The sequence below is a fragment of the Lemur catta genome, chromosome 2, assembly GCF_020740605.2.
Source record: "Lemur catta isolate mLemCat1 chromosome 2, mLemCat1.pri, whole genome shotgun sequence".
Classification (NCBI taxonomy): Eukaryota; Metazoa; Chordata; class Mammalia; order Primates; family Lemuridae; genus Lemur; species Lemur catta.
Window position 1 is genome coordinate 146,666,055 of NC_059129.1, and position 19,670 is coordinate 146,685,724.

The 19,670-nt window shown below is 44.7% G+C and overlaps 1 protein-coding gene across 1 annotated transcript in view; it reads right to left on the reverse strand.

Annotated features, from left to right (window-relative positions):
* WDR27 (WD repeat domain 27) overlaps window positions 1–19,670 on the reverse strand; it is a 152,590-nt gene that overhangs the window by 82,088 nt on the left and 50,832 nt on the right. The window contains exons 20-23 of the mRNA XM_045544738.1: window positions 18,858–18,955; window positions 17,626–17,747; window positions 5,308–5,405; window positions 2,697–2,799 (exon numbers count right to left, since the gene is read on the reverse strand). Of these exons, the coding sequence (XP_045400694.1) occupies window positions 2,697–2,799; window positions 5,308–5,405; window positions 17,626–17,747; window positions 18,858–18,955 (421 nt within the window). The remainder of the gene's footprint in view (window positions 1–2,696; window positions 2,800–5,307; window positions 5,406–17,625; window positions 17,748–18,857; window positions 18,956–19,670) is intronic.

Consider the following 19,670-nt stretch of genomic DNA (forward strand, 5'->3'; position numbering starts at 1 on the left):
CGTTTCTATGTGGGCTTTCATATTGAGCTGCACAAATTACGAAAAACTGTCTCACGATTTTCAGAAGTTCCTCTGTTCCATGTTTTCTTCTCATTTCTTATAAATTATATATTTAGCTTTATTTATTTTTAAAAAAATTTTGGTTGACTGAAGTTTATTTTGTTGCATATGCTTTTATAAAAACAAGCATTTTAACTTATGTATCAGTTCTACTAATCTTCTGTTTTCTAACTTATTATCTGCTTTTATTTCTGTCAATTCCTTTCTTCTGATTTACTTTGTTCTTCCTTTTTTGGCTTTTCAGTCACATATTTAATTTACTTATTTTTTCCTTTTTTATCTGTAGGATGTAGGTATTTGGTGCTAAAAATTTCCCTCCAAGCACTGGCTTACTGGTACCCCAGAGACACTCAAATATCATCTTAGAAAAATCATTATTTTCAAGAAATTCCATAATTTCATAGTTTGTTTTACATCTTTACACCAAGAGTTGATAGGATTTAAATATCTAGATGGAAAGAACTTTTTTTCTTATTACCAATTTCAGACTGAAAAACTCAGTGACTCCCAAACATGATAAATCAAAAGGAAACTACACCTAAACAAATCAGAATCAAACTTCTGAAAATTAAAGTTAAGGGAAAATCTTGCAAGAGCCAGGACAATGAATTAAGTACACAGGAAAACGACGATTGGATGACTTCAGCCCGAAGACGGTAAAACAGCGTTTTTAAAGTGCAATAAGAAAATAACTGTGGAGGCTGAATTCCATCTCAGTGAAAAGATGTTTAGAAACGAAGGCAAAATACAGGTATTCTGAGATGAAGGAAAACCGAGAGATTCACAGCCAGCAGAACCGCACAAAAACAAACGCTAAAGAAAATTCTCCGGCAAAGAAAGAGATTGCACCAAAGGGAAACTTGAAACTTAAGGAACAAAGAAAAAGCAACAGAAATGGTAAGCGTCTGGGTAAATATATTACACTATTATATTCCTCTAAATTCCTTTAAAATACGTATAATTGTTGAAACAGTAAATTGCAACATTATGTGAGGGCGTTTTGAACGTATGTGGATGTAACACGTGTGACAACCACAGGATAACAGGGGAGACTTCAGGGGCCAACACGGCCATGAGGTTCCCACGTGTCAGTGGGAGTGCTAAAGTGTCAACTCGAAGAAGCCTGATAAAATATTAGGTTTGCACATTGTAATCGCTGGAACCACGACACACACACACACACTCACACCACTGTACAAAGAGATAGTTAAAAAATATGCAAATTAACATAGAATTCTAAAAAATATAAAATCATCTAAAAGGAGACAGGAAAGTTGATAACAGAGGCACAAACAGTAAATGGTAGGTGGCGTCCACACACACCAGTGACTATGAACACACTAATGTAAAAGGTCTACATATACCGATTGAGAGAGAGATTGTCACATTAGTTAAAAAAATAAGACTCAACTTGAGCTGTCTAAAACAAAAAACAAATTTAAATTTCATGACATGAACAAATCAAAATAAATTTGAGAGGAAGACAGAACATGTTAAACGCTAAGAAAGAAAGAAAGAAAGAAAGCAAAAGCTAGAGTGATTGTATATGTACGCATGCACGCACATGCACACACACACACACACACACACACACACACACGTTAGCTCATTTAGTCTTTTTAAATTATCAGGAAATCCTGTTCTATGAGTGCTGTGGACTGAAGCATGCACCCCCAACATGCATTTGTCACTCTAAAGTTCTACGTGATGGGCTCGCCCTGCTGTGACTGCATTTATCCCCCACTGAGGGCAGGTGCTACGGTGGCTCTTACACCTCCACGTGGGTTTGGAGGGGACAAACGTTCCAACCACTCACAGTGTGTCCCTACAGGAGAAGGGACAGGGAGATACGAGACAGGTGGGGGCGAAGACAGCGAGAAGACGGAGACAGAGGCGGGAGGGACACAGCCCCACCTAGGAGGGCCAGGGATCGCCACAGAAGCTGGGAGAAGCTGCAACCGTTTCTCCCTCGGACCCTGCAGAAGCACCGACCCGACCAACACCTTGATTTCAGACCCCAGAACTGGGGGAAAATAAACATCTGCTGTTTCAAGCCTTCAAGTTTGTGGTGGTTTGTTACGGCAGCCCTAGGAAACTAACACGAGACCTTGGTAAATATGTTAAGGACAAACGGATGTTATTGGCATCTGTTCCAAGTGCACCATGTGATACGTGTGTACGATGGGCAATGTGTGCTGGCGGAGGAGGGTGGAAAATTCCGTGAAAATGAACGTAGTATTCCCCAAGGGACCTAACCTGGAGAAGGAAACCCCAGTTAGACAGACAGGATCTGGCATTTTACTAATTAACATCATCATCTGGTAATAAGAAGAAAGCACAGCAGGTAATACAATGTCTTTCACATAATAAGCACTCAAAAAGTATTTTTGAAATGATTAATAAATGAATAAAATGAATTAATGATTGGTGTTTACCATGCTTCACTAGAAGAACATGAGAGCCATTCATGCCTCACCCATATTGTTATTAAATTAATATTATTGTGTAAAAGTCTCAGAATATTGGCCAATAGCCAAACAAATAGATTTTTATCCCAGTATGCAACAATACTAAACAGCCCACACAATAATGAAGTCTGGAGTCTCTATATTTAAATACTAGCAAACAGCACATACATGTCTGTCCTCAGCGCCACACGCCACGAACCGGCCACAGGGGCTGAAGGCAGCTCCACACGGATAGCAGCGGTTTGGGTGCCCCTCAAACTGGCGCTCACACCTACAAGGGAAAAAAGAAACACCAAGAGAAAAAACTAATTTTCAAATTTCAACACAAATTACAGGAAAGAAACCAACTTGTTGCTTTTCATCTCAAAAAGCAACAAACTAATAGCGAAAAAATATTTTATATGTGAGAATTATACACACAGTTTTTTTCCCTTTAACAAAACCGAGGAGCGCACTGCACAGCCGCACCCACTGTGCCTACTCCACACGCTCCTTCTGAGTCTCCCTGTGATCACAGCGTCTGTCCATGGGCCCTCGAGGGGCCACGCGGAGTGGTGCCAAGAGCAGGTACCCAGGGCCAGGGCCAGGCCCAGCCCCTTCTCATCCAACAGCCTCCGGAGTCGTCAGCCTCTGTGCCCCGCTGTCCCCATGTGTGACGTGGGCTCAGGTAAGTCAACACAGGTACGTCCTTCCAGAAGTGCTTGGCATGGCAGTAAGTGCCAAGTGTGATTGGACTGAGCTCGAAAACAGGGGGAGGAGAGGACCCGTGGTCTATTCTGTCAACCAACACGGCAAGTAATCACCAAACACACTGCCCAGCAGACGCCTGGCAGGTTGTAGGAAGGATGGGTCAACAAGACTAGGAGACAAACTACACAAATGTTACCCTGTGAAATTGTGAACTGAATCAGAGCTGCTGGAAAATGGAAGTTGTTGGCTGTTTGTTGAGTACCAAGAAGATGCCGACAGTTACCCACACAGTTACGTGTTGCGTAATGACGGGGACGTGTTCTGAGAAACACATCATCAGGCGATGCCACGCCATGCGGATGTCACTGAGTGCACCTGCACACACCTAGACGGCCCGGCCCACGACACTCCCGGCTGAGTGCTGTCACCTGCTGCTCCCGGCTGCAAGTCTGTGTGACACATCACTGTGCAGAGCACTGCAGGCAACCGCAGCGCAGTGGCAGTTGTGTGTCTAAACATAGCTAAGCACGGAAAAGGTGCAGTGAAAACATGGTATGAAAGGTAAAACATGGTGCCCCTGGGGAAGAGGGCGCTGCCCATGCGCGGAGCCCGCAGGACGGGACGTCGCTCTGGCGCGTCAGGGAGTGGCAGGCGAGCGCCAAGGCCAGGGCGTTCCCGCGCACTGCCGTGGACTTCATCAGCTGTAGACACTCAGGCTACGCTAGGTTTACTTTAAAAATATTTTTCTTTCTTCAATAATAAGTTAACCTTAGATTACTGTAACTTTTTTACTTTATAAGCTTTAAAATTTTTTTTAACATTTGGCTCTTTTGTGATAACACTTAGCTTAAAACACAAACACGTTGTACAGCTATACAAAATATTTTCTTTTCTTTATATCCTTATTCTATAAGCTTTTTTCTATTTCAAACTTTTTTTTAACTTTTTTTGGTAAAAAACTAAAGCACGACACACACATTAGCCTAGGCCCACACCGGGGCAGGACCGGCAGTGCCACTGTCTTCCACCCGCACAGCTGGCCCCGCTGGGCGGCCATCAGGCGACAGTGCAGGAGCCTCTCTCCTGGACAGCACCACCTCCGGACACGGCCCACGGCGCCTGGCTGGGGCTGCTTTACAGCTGGCTTGTTTTTACAAGCAGGAGTCCGTTCTAAACAATGATAAAAAGTAAAACTGAACAAGTAACAGGGAATAGGAATGTTTCAGCTCCAGTTTAACGTCACGGATCACAGTGTGCACACAGGGCCAGTCACTGGCCAGAATGTTGCTGTGCAGCACATAACCGAACACATCGTTTCTCACCACTAATCTGAAACACTGACAGTGGATACAGCCGACCACAGGTTCTGTTACTGTATTCATTAATAAAGAAGCAAACATCTTTATATCCAAGTTTCTAAATATTTTGATAACTATCAATATAACTGGTTTCCTTCATAATCCTATGGATTCCATTTTATGCATTTAAAAACCTCCTTAAAAAGCGTCCAAAGGTGCTCATTGACAAATTAGCAGCGGCATAAACAACAGCAATAACTGACAAAGCTAAGAATCCTTATCCTAAAAGGTTTGTAGATATTTTGTTGACAGAACTAAGGTGCTTCCTAAGTTTTATCAAATGTGTTTCAAAGTCCACCCTCAACTATACCCGATGTGAAATGAGAAATACGTCAGTTAATTACGGAGTACCTAAGGCAACCCCCTCACCAGAGGGAGCTGTGACCTAATGAGGTCGCTGGCCCTGTGCCAATGGGGACGCACTGAGCCCCGCGAGGGGTGTCCAGCGTGGACAGGAAGGCACTTGGGAGGAAGGTTGGGCAACCACATCCCGGACACGCGGGCACCTCCCGACAGCTCTGCCCCTCAGGGCAGCTGTGCGTTACTCTGTGCCTGTTACTTCACAGCCCAGACGCACAGGCTACGGTCTCTGCATGAACCAGTCTTTCCTTAGATTGGTCGTGTGCACAGGTTAACCACAGCCTTATCATATTTGGAAAAGAGATCAAACGGCATTTACAGCTCTCCGGCCTCGCCTCTCCGCAGCAGGGCGCGGGCGCGGGCGGCCTTACCTGAGGGTTCTCAGGTCCCACAGTCGCAGCCCATCGCCAACCGCGCAGGTTAGGAAAAGATTATAAGCCTGGGATCGCTGGGTCGCGAACGATGAGCCCTGTAATTGCGAGGGGAAACCCAGATGTGCTTTTAAAGGCTGGATTAATGAGCAGTATATAACACAAATGATATCAAATAGTATCTGAATCTACGGTAAGAAATTAACACAAAGTTTTTTTTTCTTCTTTATAACAATTTCAGCATTGGACTCCAAACTCTTCCATATAAAGTAATTAACAAGAACACATTCCGATCCTAAGAATCATTGGTACATGTTTTCTCTATACGTAATGCCACTGAGAGTTACAGAGCTACAAAATGATCAAAGATCGAAGACCAAGATACTAACACACCAAAATTTATTTTTAAAGTATAGGTCAAAGGCCATACCCAAGAAACCACCTGAAAGGTACCCCTTAGTAAGGCACTTGAAGTTAAGGCGAGTTATTGATCTGCTGACTGTCAAACCCCAAGACACACCCAGCAGGTTCCTGGGGGGACAGTGCAGGTGAGACCCCCCTCCCCGGGGCCCCAGACAGTTCTCTCACCGAGGTGTGGGTCCCTGTGAGGTCCTGGCCCTGGCTCTGTAAGGAGAAATTCTGTCGTAATAGGAAACGTCTCACTGAATGGGACTGAACTGAACTCCACCTATAGAACCACTTGGCCCAAAACATGGCCTAAATATTATATCATGATTCACTGTGATTTCCAGCTTCCTTCTAGGCCAAGACTATCCAAAATATTAAGACAGATTTCACGAAGGACACCTGTAGTGTTTATGCTTAACATACAAGTAGAAGTCATTCTTCATTACAAACAGGCAATAAGGGCTACGTAAGTTCAATAAAAATAACAAACTAGCATGTCGTGGGTCTCAGCTCTGTGCCCGACAGCATCCCAAGCACTTTACGTTGCATCCTCTCAACAGAATCGTGAAGTACAGACTCTTCTATGCCCACTTGCAGGCAAGACAGGGACGCAGCATCCACTCACCGGCACAGCTGCTAAGCTCCCGCACTCCCCGTTCCGCCCACAGTCCCAGGCCAGGATCTCGGTAACTCACAATACAACGTGAAAATAATGTAGCAGACATTCCGCAAACACCGAGAGATCATCTGCGAGGGTCGGCGTTACGTGCGGTGCTCGGCATGAAAGGAAGGAAACCGTGGCCTGGGCTGCGGAGGACAGAGACAGGAGGTGGCAGCCTCCACCACGCCGCAGCTGCTGGTCCACAGACGCCATAGAGCAAGAGGCTGAGCAGACAGGAGCCATATACAGTGGGGGGGACTTCCAAGGCAAAGAGAGAATCCTACAAGGTTTTGTTCAATCCCATGGAGGGTGAAGATGAAGAAATAAGGAACCAAAGAAAATTCATGACAAAAATGTAGAGGAGAAAGCACAAAATAACATCAAACATCTGAGTAATCATAACAGTTGCAAACAGGCTCACCTTGACAAGTAAAACAAAGAGAAGATAAGCTTAGGTTGGATTTTAAGAAAAACACTTAAAGCATGATTTTTGTAGAAAAGGTTGAGAGTGAAAGGTGGAGGAAAAAACAGTGTATGCTACCGACAAGGAGGCACGATGGTGTAAGCACCAGGAAAACAGACAGGAAGCAAAGAAAGCCTGATTAGAAATATTTCCTTTAAAAATGATACAAAGGACAACTGCACACGAAAATGTAAGAAGCCTGAACTTAAATATCCTAACAACACGGCCTTCAAATACATAAAGCAAAAGTTAATAGAATTATAAGGAGAAATTAACAGGATTACAGCCACAGGAGGACATTTTAACACATTTCCCTGAACAATTAAAAAAAATCAAGCGTATGAAAAATTAGGAAGACTTGAACAGTTTAAACACAATTAGCACAGTTGCGCCAATAAATGTCTACATAAACATGTACCCAAGAGTTAGCAAAAATGTTTATAAACCAAACCAGCAAGCCAAGTTTCTCAATAAATAGAAAATCTCAGAAGATACCAAGAAAGTCTATACCATACAGAGTGCATTTTCTGAACACAATGCCATAAAATTAGAAATCAATAACAAAAAAGATTTCCAAAAATTAACTCGTATAACAGAAATCTAAAATCACAAACCTAAGCCTGGGTTGAAAAAAATCATACTTAAAATTAGAAAATATTTAGTGCTGAATGGTAATGAAAATAGTACATGCCAAAACTGGCAAAGTGCAATTAAAGCAGTATTCAGAGGAAAATATAGAGGCTTTCAGTGCATACCTCGGAAATGCAGCAAAATGGATAAATGCAAACACATGATGTGGACTAAAACTGGAGCAGCAGAGGTGTGTGCGGCTCTAAACAACTGTTGCTCCCGAGTGTGCACTGGGGACAGCCCCGCACCACGTGCGGTAGAGGTCTCAGAGAGGAGCGAGAGGGAGTGGTCAGGGGAGGGTTTTATCTGTATCAACAATCGTCTCATTTCTTTCTTTAAATGCAGCAGGATCTAAAACTAATAGAGCAAAATAACCTAAGTGACTATTTCTGAAATCTACATCTTCTGTGTAATAAAACTGTTTCATTAGGAAAGTTTTTAAACCTTTAAATAGTCTTGTTTTTTAATTCAAATCAGCTGTCTAGCACTATATATTTACAACACAAAACAGCAAATATCTTATTCAGAGAGAGGACAAAAGAGTAACAGCCTGTCAAGTTTTAAAAACATATAAAGTAAAAACACTTGGTATGATTTTTAAGGATATTAATAAATCATGAAAGATTTATGTATTTTCATCCTAAAAATGAGCCATTTAATGATATTAACGCATAACTTAGAAGCAGGAAAATACGGCCATCACTCTTTGATGTATTTAGCACTCTTGTTAATACAATGATAAAATGAGTCAAATTCCATTTGTCCAACACAACCAGCCATAGGGGCAACTCTCAGAAGAGATCATTTTATTGGTGGTGCACGAGGACAGTAAAAAGCAAATAAGCAAAAGCGTATCGATGCCTGACTGACGTGGCTGTGCTGGGTACTGAGCTCAACACAAACTGGAAATGGCCTGTTCTCTATTTCACTGGAAACGTGGCATCTGGGCCAATGAGGATTTGCGCCTCTCCTGCTCTGGGACTTGCAGGATGACGGTTTGTGGCAGTGGCCCCCGCATGGCTGCGGTTCGCTTGAACACTTTCGTGTACATTGTGCAACTGAACAAAAATGTAAAAGAAGTGTCTTAAAACACAAGCTATTAAAACATAATGTAACCTTACACCCCTTGCCTTTCATTCCATCATATACCATTCAGATGTTTATTCTCAGGAAATAAAACCAGCTATTTTTCCCCAAAAAACCTCAGAACTATTTTTCCTAATATAGCACCTCTCATCCAAGAGCATACCACAATGATTCACAAAATATTGCAGTCATCACCGAGAGACCACATAGGTTTGAGAAGATTCCGGCTACTATACAGCCATTGCTCAAGCTGTTACAAAATGTGTAAGTTTCAGGCAGTTTCCTAAAACAAAAACACTAAAACTCTTAACAAAAAGACAAGACTTAAAAGAGAGTCACTCCCCTTGAACTGGCAGAGTAGACGGGCGCGATGTCAGCCCGGGAATGAGGTGGGCCCCACCTGCAAATGTCTCCACCTGAGCGTCTGCAGTGAAGCACCCTCAGGACCCTTGCAGGGCACACCTGAAACGTGGTGATGCTGCTTCAGAGAGCCCGTTTCAACTGTCCAAGTCCACCAGGAAGGAGCGGCTCTTCTGGCCTTGACCCAGATTATCTGAAGACAGATTGAACATGAAACCACCACCCAGCAGAGGCCATCATCCCCTCTTGCCCGGACAATGGCTCAGCCTCCGGGACGGCCCCTGCATGCACACCTGCCCGCCTGGAGCCTACTGCAGGACACGAGCTGCACCCCAGGGTCCAGGCAGGAAGCAGGCACCACAGCAGGTATTGCAACAGGGGCAGTTCATCAATAGCTGTCACATAAGAGCTACTGGCTACCGAAGGCTCGGGGCTGGTGCTAGGGAGCACCCCTGGGCCAGGAACACGAGAGCGCGAGGCGGGCCCTCATCAGCGCCTGCTGGTGTCTCAGCTTGGAGGAGGGGTGCTGCGGCCTGGGGCCCCAACCCTGCACAGGAGCACTGCAGGGCTGGGGCTGCTGTCTCAGGGTGGGGGCCAGAGGCAGCTGATTCTGCAAATTTGAAAAAACTGAACATCCATTTTAGCTGGTGCCACAGGAAGGAGCTGCTGCCTCCAGGGCAAAGGAGAAATGTGGTTTCAGGGCACCAACTGCATCACTGAGGACAGGCCCTGGCACCCTGGGGACACACCTGTCCCTACCCACCTTCCGCACATGCCCCACCTTCCACCATCAGCGGGACAACTGCATCATGTGCAATAGGAGCAGCCACCCTTCCTGAAACAAAGCTTCCCTGCCCTCCCGCCCAAACACAGAGTCACTGGACCTGACTCCGCCGCGCCTCAGTAATGACGTCACGGCCCTCTGACTGTTACCTGGCCTGAGTCTGAACAGTAAGCGCCAGCAGCTGGGGACACGCCCCTCACAGCTGGGATGCAGGCCGTGCAACTTAACTACACACAGCATGGCACAGACACACGTGCACACCACACTCACGTGCACCCCACACTCACGTGCACCCCACTCACATGAGCACATCACCCACACATGTGTTTCACTCACATGTGCACATAATGTATAGCATTCACACGTGTGCATACCACTCACTAGTGCTTATCACTCACACGTGCGTATCACCCACACACGTGTATCACACATGAGTTTCACTCACACGAGCACATCACTCAGTCGCACTCTGGCTTGATCCTTCTTGCTGGCTGCCCCCCACCCAGGGAAATCCCAAAGTCCTGACTAGGCCTTCCAGCCCGAGGGGCTGTCCGCTGCTCTACGTCAGACCGCTGAGGCCCACACCCCTCAGCTTCGCCACACCAGCCCCTCCCAGCCCCCAGCCCCTTCTCTACTTCCCGTGCACACTGTTCACCCCTCACCCGATGAGCACAGAGGGCCTGCCCTCGTGTGCACACACGTTCCTCGAGCACAGGACTTTGCTGTCCTCACTCGTGTATTCACGGAACAGAGCTGAGCACAGAGTAGTTTTCAACAGATATTCTACATGAATTCATTAATAGGCACACACGCAGAGGCACCCAGACATACATGCATATGCACACGCACATACATGCATATGCACAAACGTGTACATGCCCACTCATGCATTTACACATGCATGTGTACACTTACATGTGCACATATATACTCATACATGTGCATACATATATTCCTGCACATGCACCTACATGTACATGCCAACTTTAAGGTGCAAGGAGTTGAAATAAACACTGACCTGTCTGACTGTGTTATTAGGAAAAGGTATTGAATTAACAGTTCAGCCCAAAGGCAGACAGTAACCAGCTTACTAACCTGGGCTATTTGATTCCATTTTTATGGCGAGAAAAGATAACCACTTGGAAAACAAAATCTTAATAGAACTTAAGAAAATACTGAAAACAAAGTTTCATGTAAAATCTACTTTTACATAAAAAAATATATTTTTAACAAAGCTCTAAAAAGAGGAAGCTTTTAAAAGAAATGACTCATTTTATATCGCGTACCTCCTAAAGAGAGCACTGCGTGGTGTTTAACAAATGGAGAGAAAAATGCAGCTCCCTGCAGGCGAATGCACCCCCTGTGGGGCAGGTCTGGGCTGCAGGGTCGCTGTGGACCTCACTGGGAACCACAGCACAGGGACACACATGCGTGTGCTGGGAACAGCGGCAGCCAGAGGCGCCACCAGAACTGCACCAGGGCACTGGGGGAAGAGTCACCTGCCATGTCTGGGATAAATCGTTCACGGCACATTTAGAAGAACAACTGGTCATTTATAATTTATTTGTTGTTAATTGACACATAATAATTGCACGTATTTACGGGCACGGTGTGGTTTTCGATACAGTGTGTAAAGATCGAATCGGGGTATTTAGCAGCCTGAGCACGACCCACGGCCGTGCGGAGTTAGGACTGGCCTCACGGCCCCACACCCATCCAGGGCGAGTTTTCACGCAGGTGAGTTCAGGAGTGACACAGCCCAGCCAAAAAGGAAGCAAATACAGACAAATGACAGGCAGAAAGCCACTGGGCCCCACGCACACCACAGCACAGTGAAAGGCAGACCGGCACTGACGGTGCACTTCGTACAGCTCCGGCCACGCGCCTGACCACGCGGAGTAACACAGCCGTGGAACCAACGACCTTCTAGAAGTGCACAAGGAAACTAAAATTCCACCACAGTCAGGGTGCAAGCCCTTAACACACCACTCGCAAGCCCGGTATTTTAGCACATAAAACGTGTCTGAGGGACCTGGCTGGCTGTGTCCCTCTTCAGACACGAGACATCAATAGAAAACAGTCACCGACTATTTCCCAGGGACAGAGGGTCAGGTGGTCTGTTCATGGTATCTGAGAACTAAAGCCTTCATTAATTTAATTATAAATAAAAAGGTAAGTTAATAAATTCAATTAAATAATTTTTCAATGAAAAGTTTGACCGCTACCTGGAAGAGAGTTCAGTTGACCACTGACACACAGGGCCCCGGCCACAGCCTGTTGTACCCAGTTCATGAGAAACATGAATTACAGCAACCCAACTGCTGCTGGGTGAAAGTGACTTCAGATTTGTGTCAAATCAGGTCCCCAGGCAGGACGGGATGAAACCTGGGGACACGATTCCCGCCAAGTCGGAGCACAGGGAGAGAAGGGCAGCCGTGACCAAGACCACAGCCACCGCCAGGTGGCAATGGCTGGAGCCATCACTTGGGGCTCGGGGTGTCCACAGAGGGCACCTGCCACCAGGTAACGGGGCAGGGATGCCCCTTGGGGAGGGCTGGCTAGACCGCCCCACAGGCCCCGCTCCGAGGCTTCGGGTTCTCGCTCAGCTCACCCAGGCCGGGTGCTGGACTGAGGGGCAAGTCCTCCGAGCAGAGACCACGGCCAGGCTGCGTCCACAGCCCGCCTTCCCCAGAGGAAGGTGTGCTCTGGAGGGCCCTGTTGGCCCAAAGCATGTCTGCTGCATACGTAAGTCAGCCTATCAGTCAGCAGCAGAGTGTTCAGTGACTAGAACTGTTGTCCTTCATGGTGCGGGGGTGAGAGGTGGGGGGGTGGGCAGTTAAATCTTTTTGTTTTGTTTTTGGGACTGGGTCTCGCTGCCCGGGCTGGACTCAAACTCCTGGGCTCCAGGGATCCTCCCACGCAGCTGGGACTACAGGTGCCACCACCACACCTACCCTTCTCAGCAGTGGTTTTTAAACACACAGGACCAGGATTCAGAAGGCCGTGTGCACATCGGGTGTGCAAAGCAGAGGAAAGCAGAGACTGCGCCGCTGGCCAGCACCTGAGCCTTGAAAGACGGTCTGAAAATCCGTCCCTGCAGAGTTCTCACTCGAACGCCACTGATGTCTTCCTGAAGGGAAATGTCTTATTTCCTAATAAGAGTGGCAAGTTTCTGATTTGACTTGAAAGTCTACAATTTGCCATAAATCATGACTCGTCTTGTTATAGGACTCACAGCTCTTTGTTTACTCACAATCCTCATTGCTGACTTCGAACATATCTTTAGAAAAACAATGTTCATTATAGAAAATTATATGGGAAAATATGAAATTTGACATTCTAAATCTTGAAAATTCATGAATTTTAATCAAGCCAACAAAAAATAAACACCTTTTTTAAAACAAATCTTTATCATGTTACATATATATATATATATATATATATATATATATATATCTTCATTCTCCAAGTAAATGCCTTTTCATGGCTTGAAGTGTTCGAAGAAATGATTTTTCTATAAGCCAGAATGAAGCTAAATGTAAATCTATTACAAACAATGCCTCATCTAGTTCATCGAAAGCCTCCAAAAACAGTTTACACAAATATCAAAATAAAGACAATAACCAAGAGAAGCTCAAAGTCAGCACTGAAGAGACAAAACGTATCAAATTTGGGAGTCAATCTTGTTTTTAGGCATGATTTTCAGCACATCCACTGGGTGCCAGCCACCAGACAGCCACAAGCTCCTTGTCCTCCTCCATGGGGACAGCAGGCCATGAGCACCCCATCCTCCCCCGGGGGGACAGCAGCCAGGAGCACCCCATCCTCCTCCATGGGGACAGCAGGCGTGAGACAGCCACAGGCATGGTTGGGGTGGGGCCAGGGCAAGTCCTTGGATTCTGTGTCTTCATCCATGACACACCCTCATGGGAGGCTGTGAGGATGACACAGGTAATGGTCACAGCATTCCACCGGCACCCGGTAAACCTTGGCTCCCAGCTGCTGCACTACAGAGACTCTTGCATGGAGCTAGAGGCTACTCAGTGCTGTGGTTTGAATGTGCCCCCCAAATTCATGTGTTGCAACCTGACCCCCAATGTAATAGTATTAACAGGCGGGGCCTTTGGGAGGTGACTGGGTCATGAGGGTGGAGCCCTCCCAAATGGGATTAGTGCCCTTACAAAGGAGGCTCGAGGGAGCTTGTGGTCCCTCCCACCACATGAGGACGCAGCGTCTTTGAAGGACAGAGCCCTCAGGAGACACTGAATCTGTCGGCATCCTGATCGTGGACTTCGCAGCCTCCAGAACTGTGAGCAATGGGTTTCTGTCATTTCTGATTCCCCCGTCTAAGGTATTTGGCTAGAGCAGCCCAAACAGACTGAGGCACTCAGCCTTCAGGGCCTTCACGCGCATCAACCCACTTCCAAGATTTTAAATGAGTCGTCTACGAGAACAGAGCGCAGTGCGGAGAGGAGTCCAAACTCTCCGACTATACAGGCGGCTGAACAAGTTAACTCAGCCCTTCTGGGTCTCTATGTTCTGTACCTTCAAAGTCCTCATAAAGCCAAAATGTTTATCTGACAAAATGTGAGAATGGACAGTCCCAGTTCAGACGCAGCCTTCTCTCCTCTGGGAACAGAGGACGCTCCTGTCCTCGGAGCTCCGGCAGCTCCTGCACTTTACACGTTCCGAACAGCCAGCTCTGCACGGGCGTCTCTCAGTCCCGCCTGCCACCTTCTGTGCTGTGATCTCTTTGAAAGCTGAGACTGCATCTAAGTCAGCGTCTGATCCTCTACTGCAGGTAGAAAAGTTCTTGTGCATTTATCCTCAACACTCAATTGTGTGAGATTAGTTTCAGGTGGACATTAAGAGTTTTCTAAACAATATCCACCAGCCTTCATACATTTATATTTAAAAAGAATAACTATCATTTAATGAACTTAGCACATGCTAACAGATTTCATGTGTTTAATCCTTTTAACAGAGAAAAGTATTGTGTACAAAAGGTTAAAAACTTTTCTATTACGAAATGGGAACAGAAAGGGGGAAAAAACAAGAAAATTATAAGATGTCACACAAAATAGCATTACATCATTTTCCAAAATGAAATAACCTCTCTTGAAAATATAAGAAAAATTGGTTAGCTAAGTTTTAAAAAAGTTGTCTTTACCATTATTTTAAAGCTAGAGTCTTAATTTTTAAGTCATAAGTTTTTAAAAACCATTTAAAACTCCAAAATTATATTTTGCATTTGCAACCTAAACATCCGAAACAATTTAAAATAAATTTGGGAACTAAATTTAAAAAGAAATTTCAGCCTGAGCTATAATATGCCAAGTTTTAATCCAGACCAAGTTTTTATTGTTCTGTCATAAACCCCAGAAAGAAATAAAGAGTAGAACAAGTAAAAGAAAAGGAAAATAGGGATTTATAATGGAAATGCTGGCAGACCATTTTCCAAACAGCAAAAATAAATTATAATTGTCTTTGAAAAGACCACCTTTAATAAGAGTCATGCACAACAAATTCAAAATTTAAATGAACAAAGAAATACTTTTCTAGTAATTCACAATACGTCATAGGCAAGAAGTAGCAAGTGTCAAAAAAGTAAGAAGTGTATGTAAAATGTAGAATTTACAACATGAAAGTAACTTCATACATGAGGTTCATTTATCTTCATGACTGAAAAATTTTAACTCAATAGTGACAATATTTGGTAAATTTAGTCAATCCTCATGGAACTCTATTATCCAAAGACTCACAGAGACTCTGGGAAAGCTGACTAAATGTACAACTACACAACATTTCAAGAGACACTGGAACGTCAGCAAACCTTATCTTTAGATAAACATTTATATGTTGCATTTTGAGAATAATACATGAAAAATTTCCAAACGCTACTTGTCAAACTGTAACCCCCAAATCTACATGTTGACTGGTCTTTCCAAGAAACCGTTTGCTCTCAAGTTTACACCTTATTTCTTACACAAATAACTATATCCTTTGCTCGGTGCTGGTAGCGGGTAGTCATGTCTCCCATCAGCAAGGGTGGCGGAGCAGGTTCCAGCTCCGGGCCAGACCCAGAGATGACGGGAACCACAGTCTGCATTCAGGTGTCTTAAAGGCAAACACCTGGGCCTGGAAGTTTCACTAAATGAATTCAGTAAGTCACACCTATACTTTAACATTCTACATCAAAACACTAGCTGTCAACATCTCACTGAGTTGCACTTGAATTCAAAAGAAGTCATGATAGCTAAAAAATAAGACGGGTATTAGGCTAAGGATCATTTAAAAAGTTAATGACTCCATTATCAAACTTATGTAAAAGCCCAGAACTATATAAAATCTAACAATCAAATCTTAAACTCAACCTAAACTTCACAGATGTTACTGTGAAGCAGTAGCATGACGTCACGGCTCTCAGACACCAAGCAGCACACCTGTCCCTCCTCCACACATTACCAGCTCTCCCCAGAAGAAATAAAAGCCTGGGATATTATACACAGTGCTGATCTGACTAACACGCACTTTGCGTTTGAAGTTTGTTATTTTAGTAGCCTCAGAAAGAAGTTACAAAATTCTTCAAAGAGATTCCTTCATCAGGGGACCTACTGCATAGTGTTTAAAAACATGTTTGCTCTGTTTTTATGATACTAGATTCTGTACAAATAAAAGAAGATGAAGAAAAATAGTAAACTTTTCTTCAACAACTCTCTCCAAGCTGATATTTTTCCACAGTAAAAGCCTCCGCTTACCGTTATTTGAAATGTCCTATTAATGAGTGGCCAACGGTGTAAGTCTGAAAAGAGTGTCAAGATAAAATGCATTTACAGGCCTTTCGCGGCGCCCGGGGATGCCGCACAGAGTGCGCGAGGTCACTTCTCCGCCCAGGCAGCTCCCAGGCGTCTGCCCGGCCTCCAGCCCAAAGCTCCGGCCGCCCCCACTGCCAAGTCCCTGGACCTGCCTCTGCCGCTGTCCCGGCACTGCAGGACTGTCTTCCCCACACGGAGCCCCCAGGCAGAGTCCTCCTGTGTCCCTGCAGCCCCCCTCACGCCGCAGAGACACTGGGACAAACCTGCTTCAGTGCAGTTTAACTCAACAGCCCAGATTTGGTGCTCTCTCTGCCATTGGAACTGATGCAAAACTTCACGGGTTTTCAGACCATACCTGCCCTATCAAACAGGAATTTAAAGTAAGCCTTGGAGATGTGTTAAACTGTGGACGCAAGTCTCTTTAGCCAACACAGTAAGACTTTACTTAGCAAAATGATAAGCCTTGAACCATAATATGGAAGTTAGAAAGCATTCTAAGGTAAATCCTTAACTTGGAAAGCCTTTCCAAACACCAAAAATCAAAATTGTAGTTTTAGTTCTTAAAAAATCCAGTTTTGTTGATGAGCATTGGATGCACTTTTGGGTAACAAAACGTCGTCTGGACTGAGCGGCTCTGAGACAACGGATCCATCAAAACCGTTTGCTGCGCTGGTGCCACCTGCAACCCACAGCTGCGCATGTTTGCAAACTCTGTCTGCCGAAACCACTGCTGCCCCCAACAGCCCGCCCGAGAGAGCTACCGCCCCAGCAAGGCTGCTCCCACCCCCCGCAGAGCGTGTGGCTGCCACTCGATCCAGCTGGGCGTGAAATGCCCAAACCCTCTGTCAAGCTTTAAGTGAGAATGTATTGCTAGCAAAGTCTAGCAGTGGGCCATAAAATCATCAAAGACAAAAGTGCACAAATGAACATTCACCATGATATTAAAATCTCTTCTAAGGTCAAACATCAAGGATTAAATTAACTTAATGATCAATAAAACTTAACATTGAATTTGGTACCAAACAATTATAAAATTGCATCAGACATTTCTATCTGGTAAGCACTTTAAGCACATAATTTCACAAAAGATATATACTGTCCAAAAACTCACTTTATTCTGGCAGATTTGATGGACAGGCCGAGAATGGGCTTCGGCTATCACCGCCGCACTGCAGCCGACGTTGAGGTCGAACACTTCCACAGTCCTGTTCCGGCCGGCCGTGAGCACAACGTCTGCAGCGGTGCAGTTAGGGAACGCTCTCGGTCACCTTACCCACCGGGAGGGACAGGTCCGTCTCTTTTATTAATAAATGCGGGAACATTAGAAGACTCACAGATGGATGGCTAGTTAGGAGTCTCGGAAGTTCTGCAGGTAGCAGCCTACAAGGTGGTGTAGGCTTAGGTCACGATCATTAACTCCACAAACTTGAAATATGAGGGGCAATTTATAGATGCAGGACTCATGTGACCACTCAAACTACCCAACCTTCAATGTGTAGCCCTGAACACTGTTATAAAAAGTATACACGGGAGGGTGCAAAGAGTGCTAGATTCAGGAGTAAATCCAGTGCTAACGCCAAGATACGCAGAAACCATAATCTAAGCTAGAATAATCGTAATGACACATTTCTGCCAGGTTGGGTTTTCTTTTAGCAAATAATTCTAGCATAAAAATATTAATGCCACATTTCTAACCAAAATACACTAGAACACAACACTTTATTTCAGTCTTTCTGAAATTTCAACTATAAAATCCTTTAATAGAGTTCAACTTGGACCTATCGTCAAATAAATTAAAATTTTATAAAATGAATTTCTAAAGATCAGGAGCTTTTCTCCTAAATAAATTAAAATCAACTTTTTTAAATTAAAAGTGATGATATTAGCTATAAAAACTCAAAAAGTTTTAGACTCAATTTCATAATCTACAAACAGCAACCACTGTGAGGTTTGCCAGGCCTTTGTAGGCGATGGAATAACTGTGCAGTTTAATCACAGCATTAACTGGTAAGTATAACAGTTTACTAAGAAAATGTGGCAAATTACTACATATTATTCAATGCAGTATATAACAGAAATGCCAGGTCAGCTCACCTGCTACATGCCAGGAGCTCTATTGCCCCGGGGTTTTTTTTTTTCCTTTAAGGCATTTCTCCCTGTTGAGATGAAATTATCTCAATTGTCTTAATTATGTGCAATTATTGCAAAGACTATTGCCCCGGGAGGAGGAGGGTCCCGTGCTCCTGTGCCCAGCCCAGCACCCACCCATCAGGTGCTCAGCAAATGCCTGTCAGAAGAATGATGCCGGCAGGTACAACACGGAGGGACCTGGGAGAAGGATACGGGAATAAAAGTCGTTCACTGCTGATAAACTGGTCACATCCACCCCGCCAGTCATAGATAGCCTGAAAACTGGCTTGGACCAACTCTTCTGCTTATATCTGGAAGAAAAATAAAGATGATCAATCTTTTTTCTTCCCTTCAACTATAATTAAACATTCTACCTTTCAAAAAATTGAAAATGAAAATAGTTGTCATATCACTTAAAAAGTCATTGTTTATAACACTGACGAAATAAGTAAATTGGCTACCTTAACTTTCCTTCAGGAAAAACTTTAGTTTTCCATTAAGAAACTCTAGATTTTCCTTTAGGAAAACTTGATGAAAATAATATCATTTTATATCGCCAAAGACAATTCATTACTATCTATGAGAAAGCAAATTTGTCTCCTAATTCTGAAATAATTACATATACTTAAGGAGGCACCCAACCAGTTGTAAATTATCTGTATTTGCCTTTAAATGTAAGTTCTTAAGTTTTCTAAAGAGTGACATAAGCAGTTGGTATGGGTTTGATAAACGTTGGTCTTAACCCCTAGTGATAACTTCGCGGAGGAATGTGACCGGCTGGCAATTCCGGAAAGTGCTCTTGCCCAGAGAGAACTCGCCAAGTGAAGACAGAGCCCCAGGGAGGTCCAGGGAGGACTGGACCAGGCCCAGGCAGACGCTGGTGCCACTCCAGGGCAGGTGGATGGATAGCGACAGGGTAGCTCAGCATCTGCGGGATCTTGGGACAGCTGACCTGACAGTGACAGTGGAACGGGCCGTGGGCCCTGCACCTCGCCCAGGGCGGCTGTAGGGTGGCAGTGGGACAGG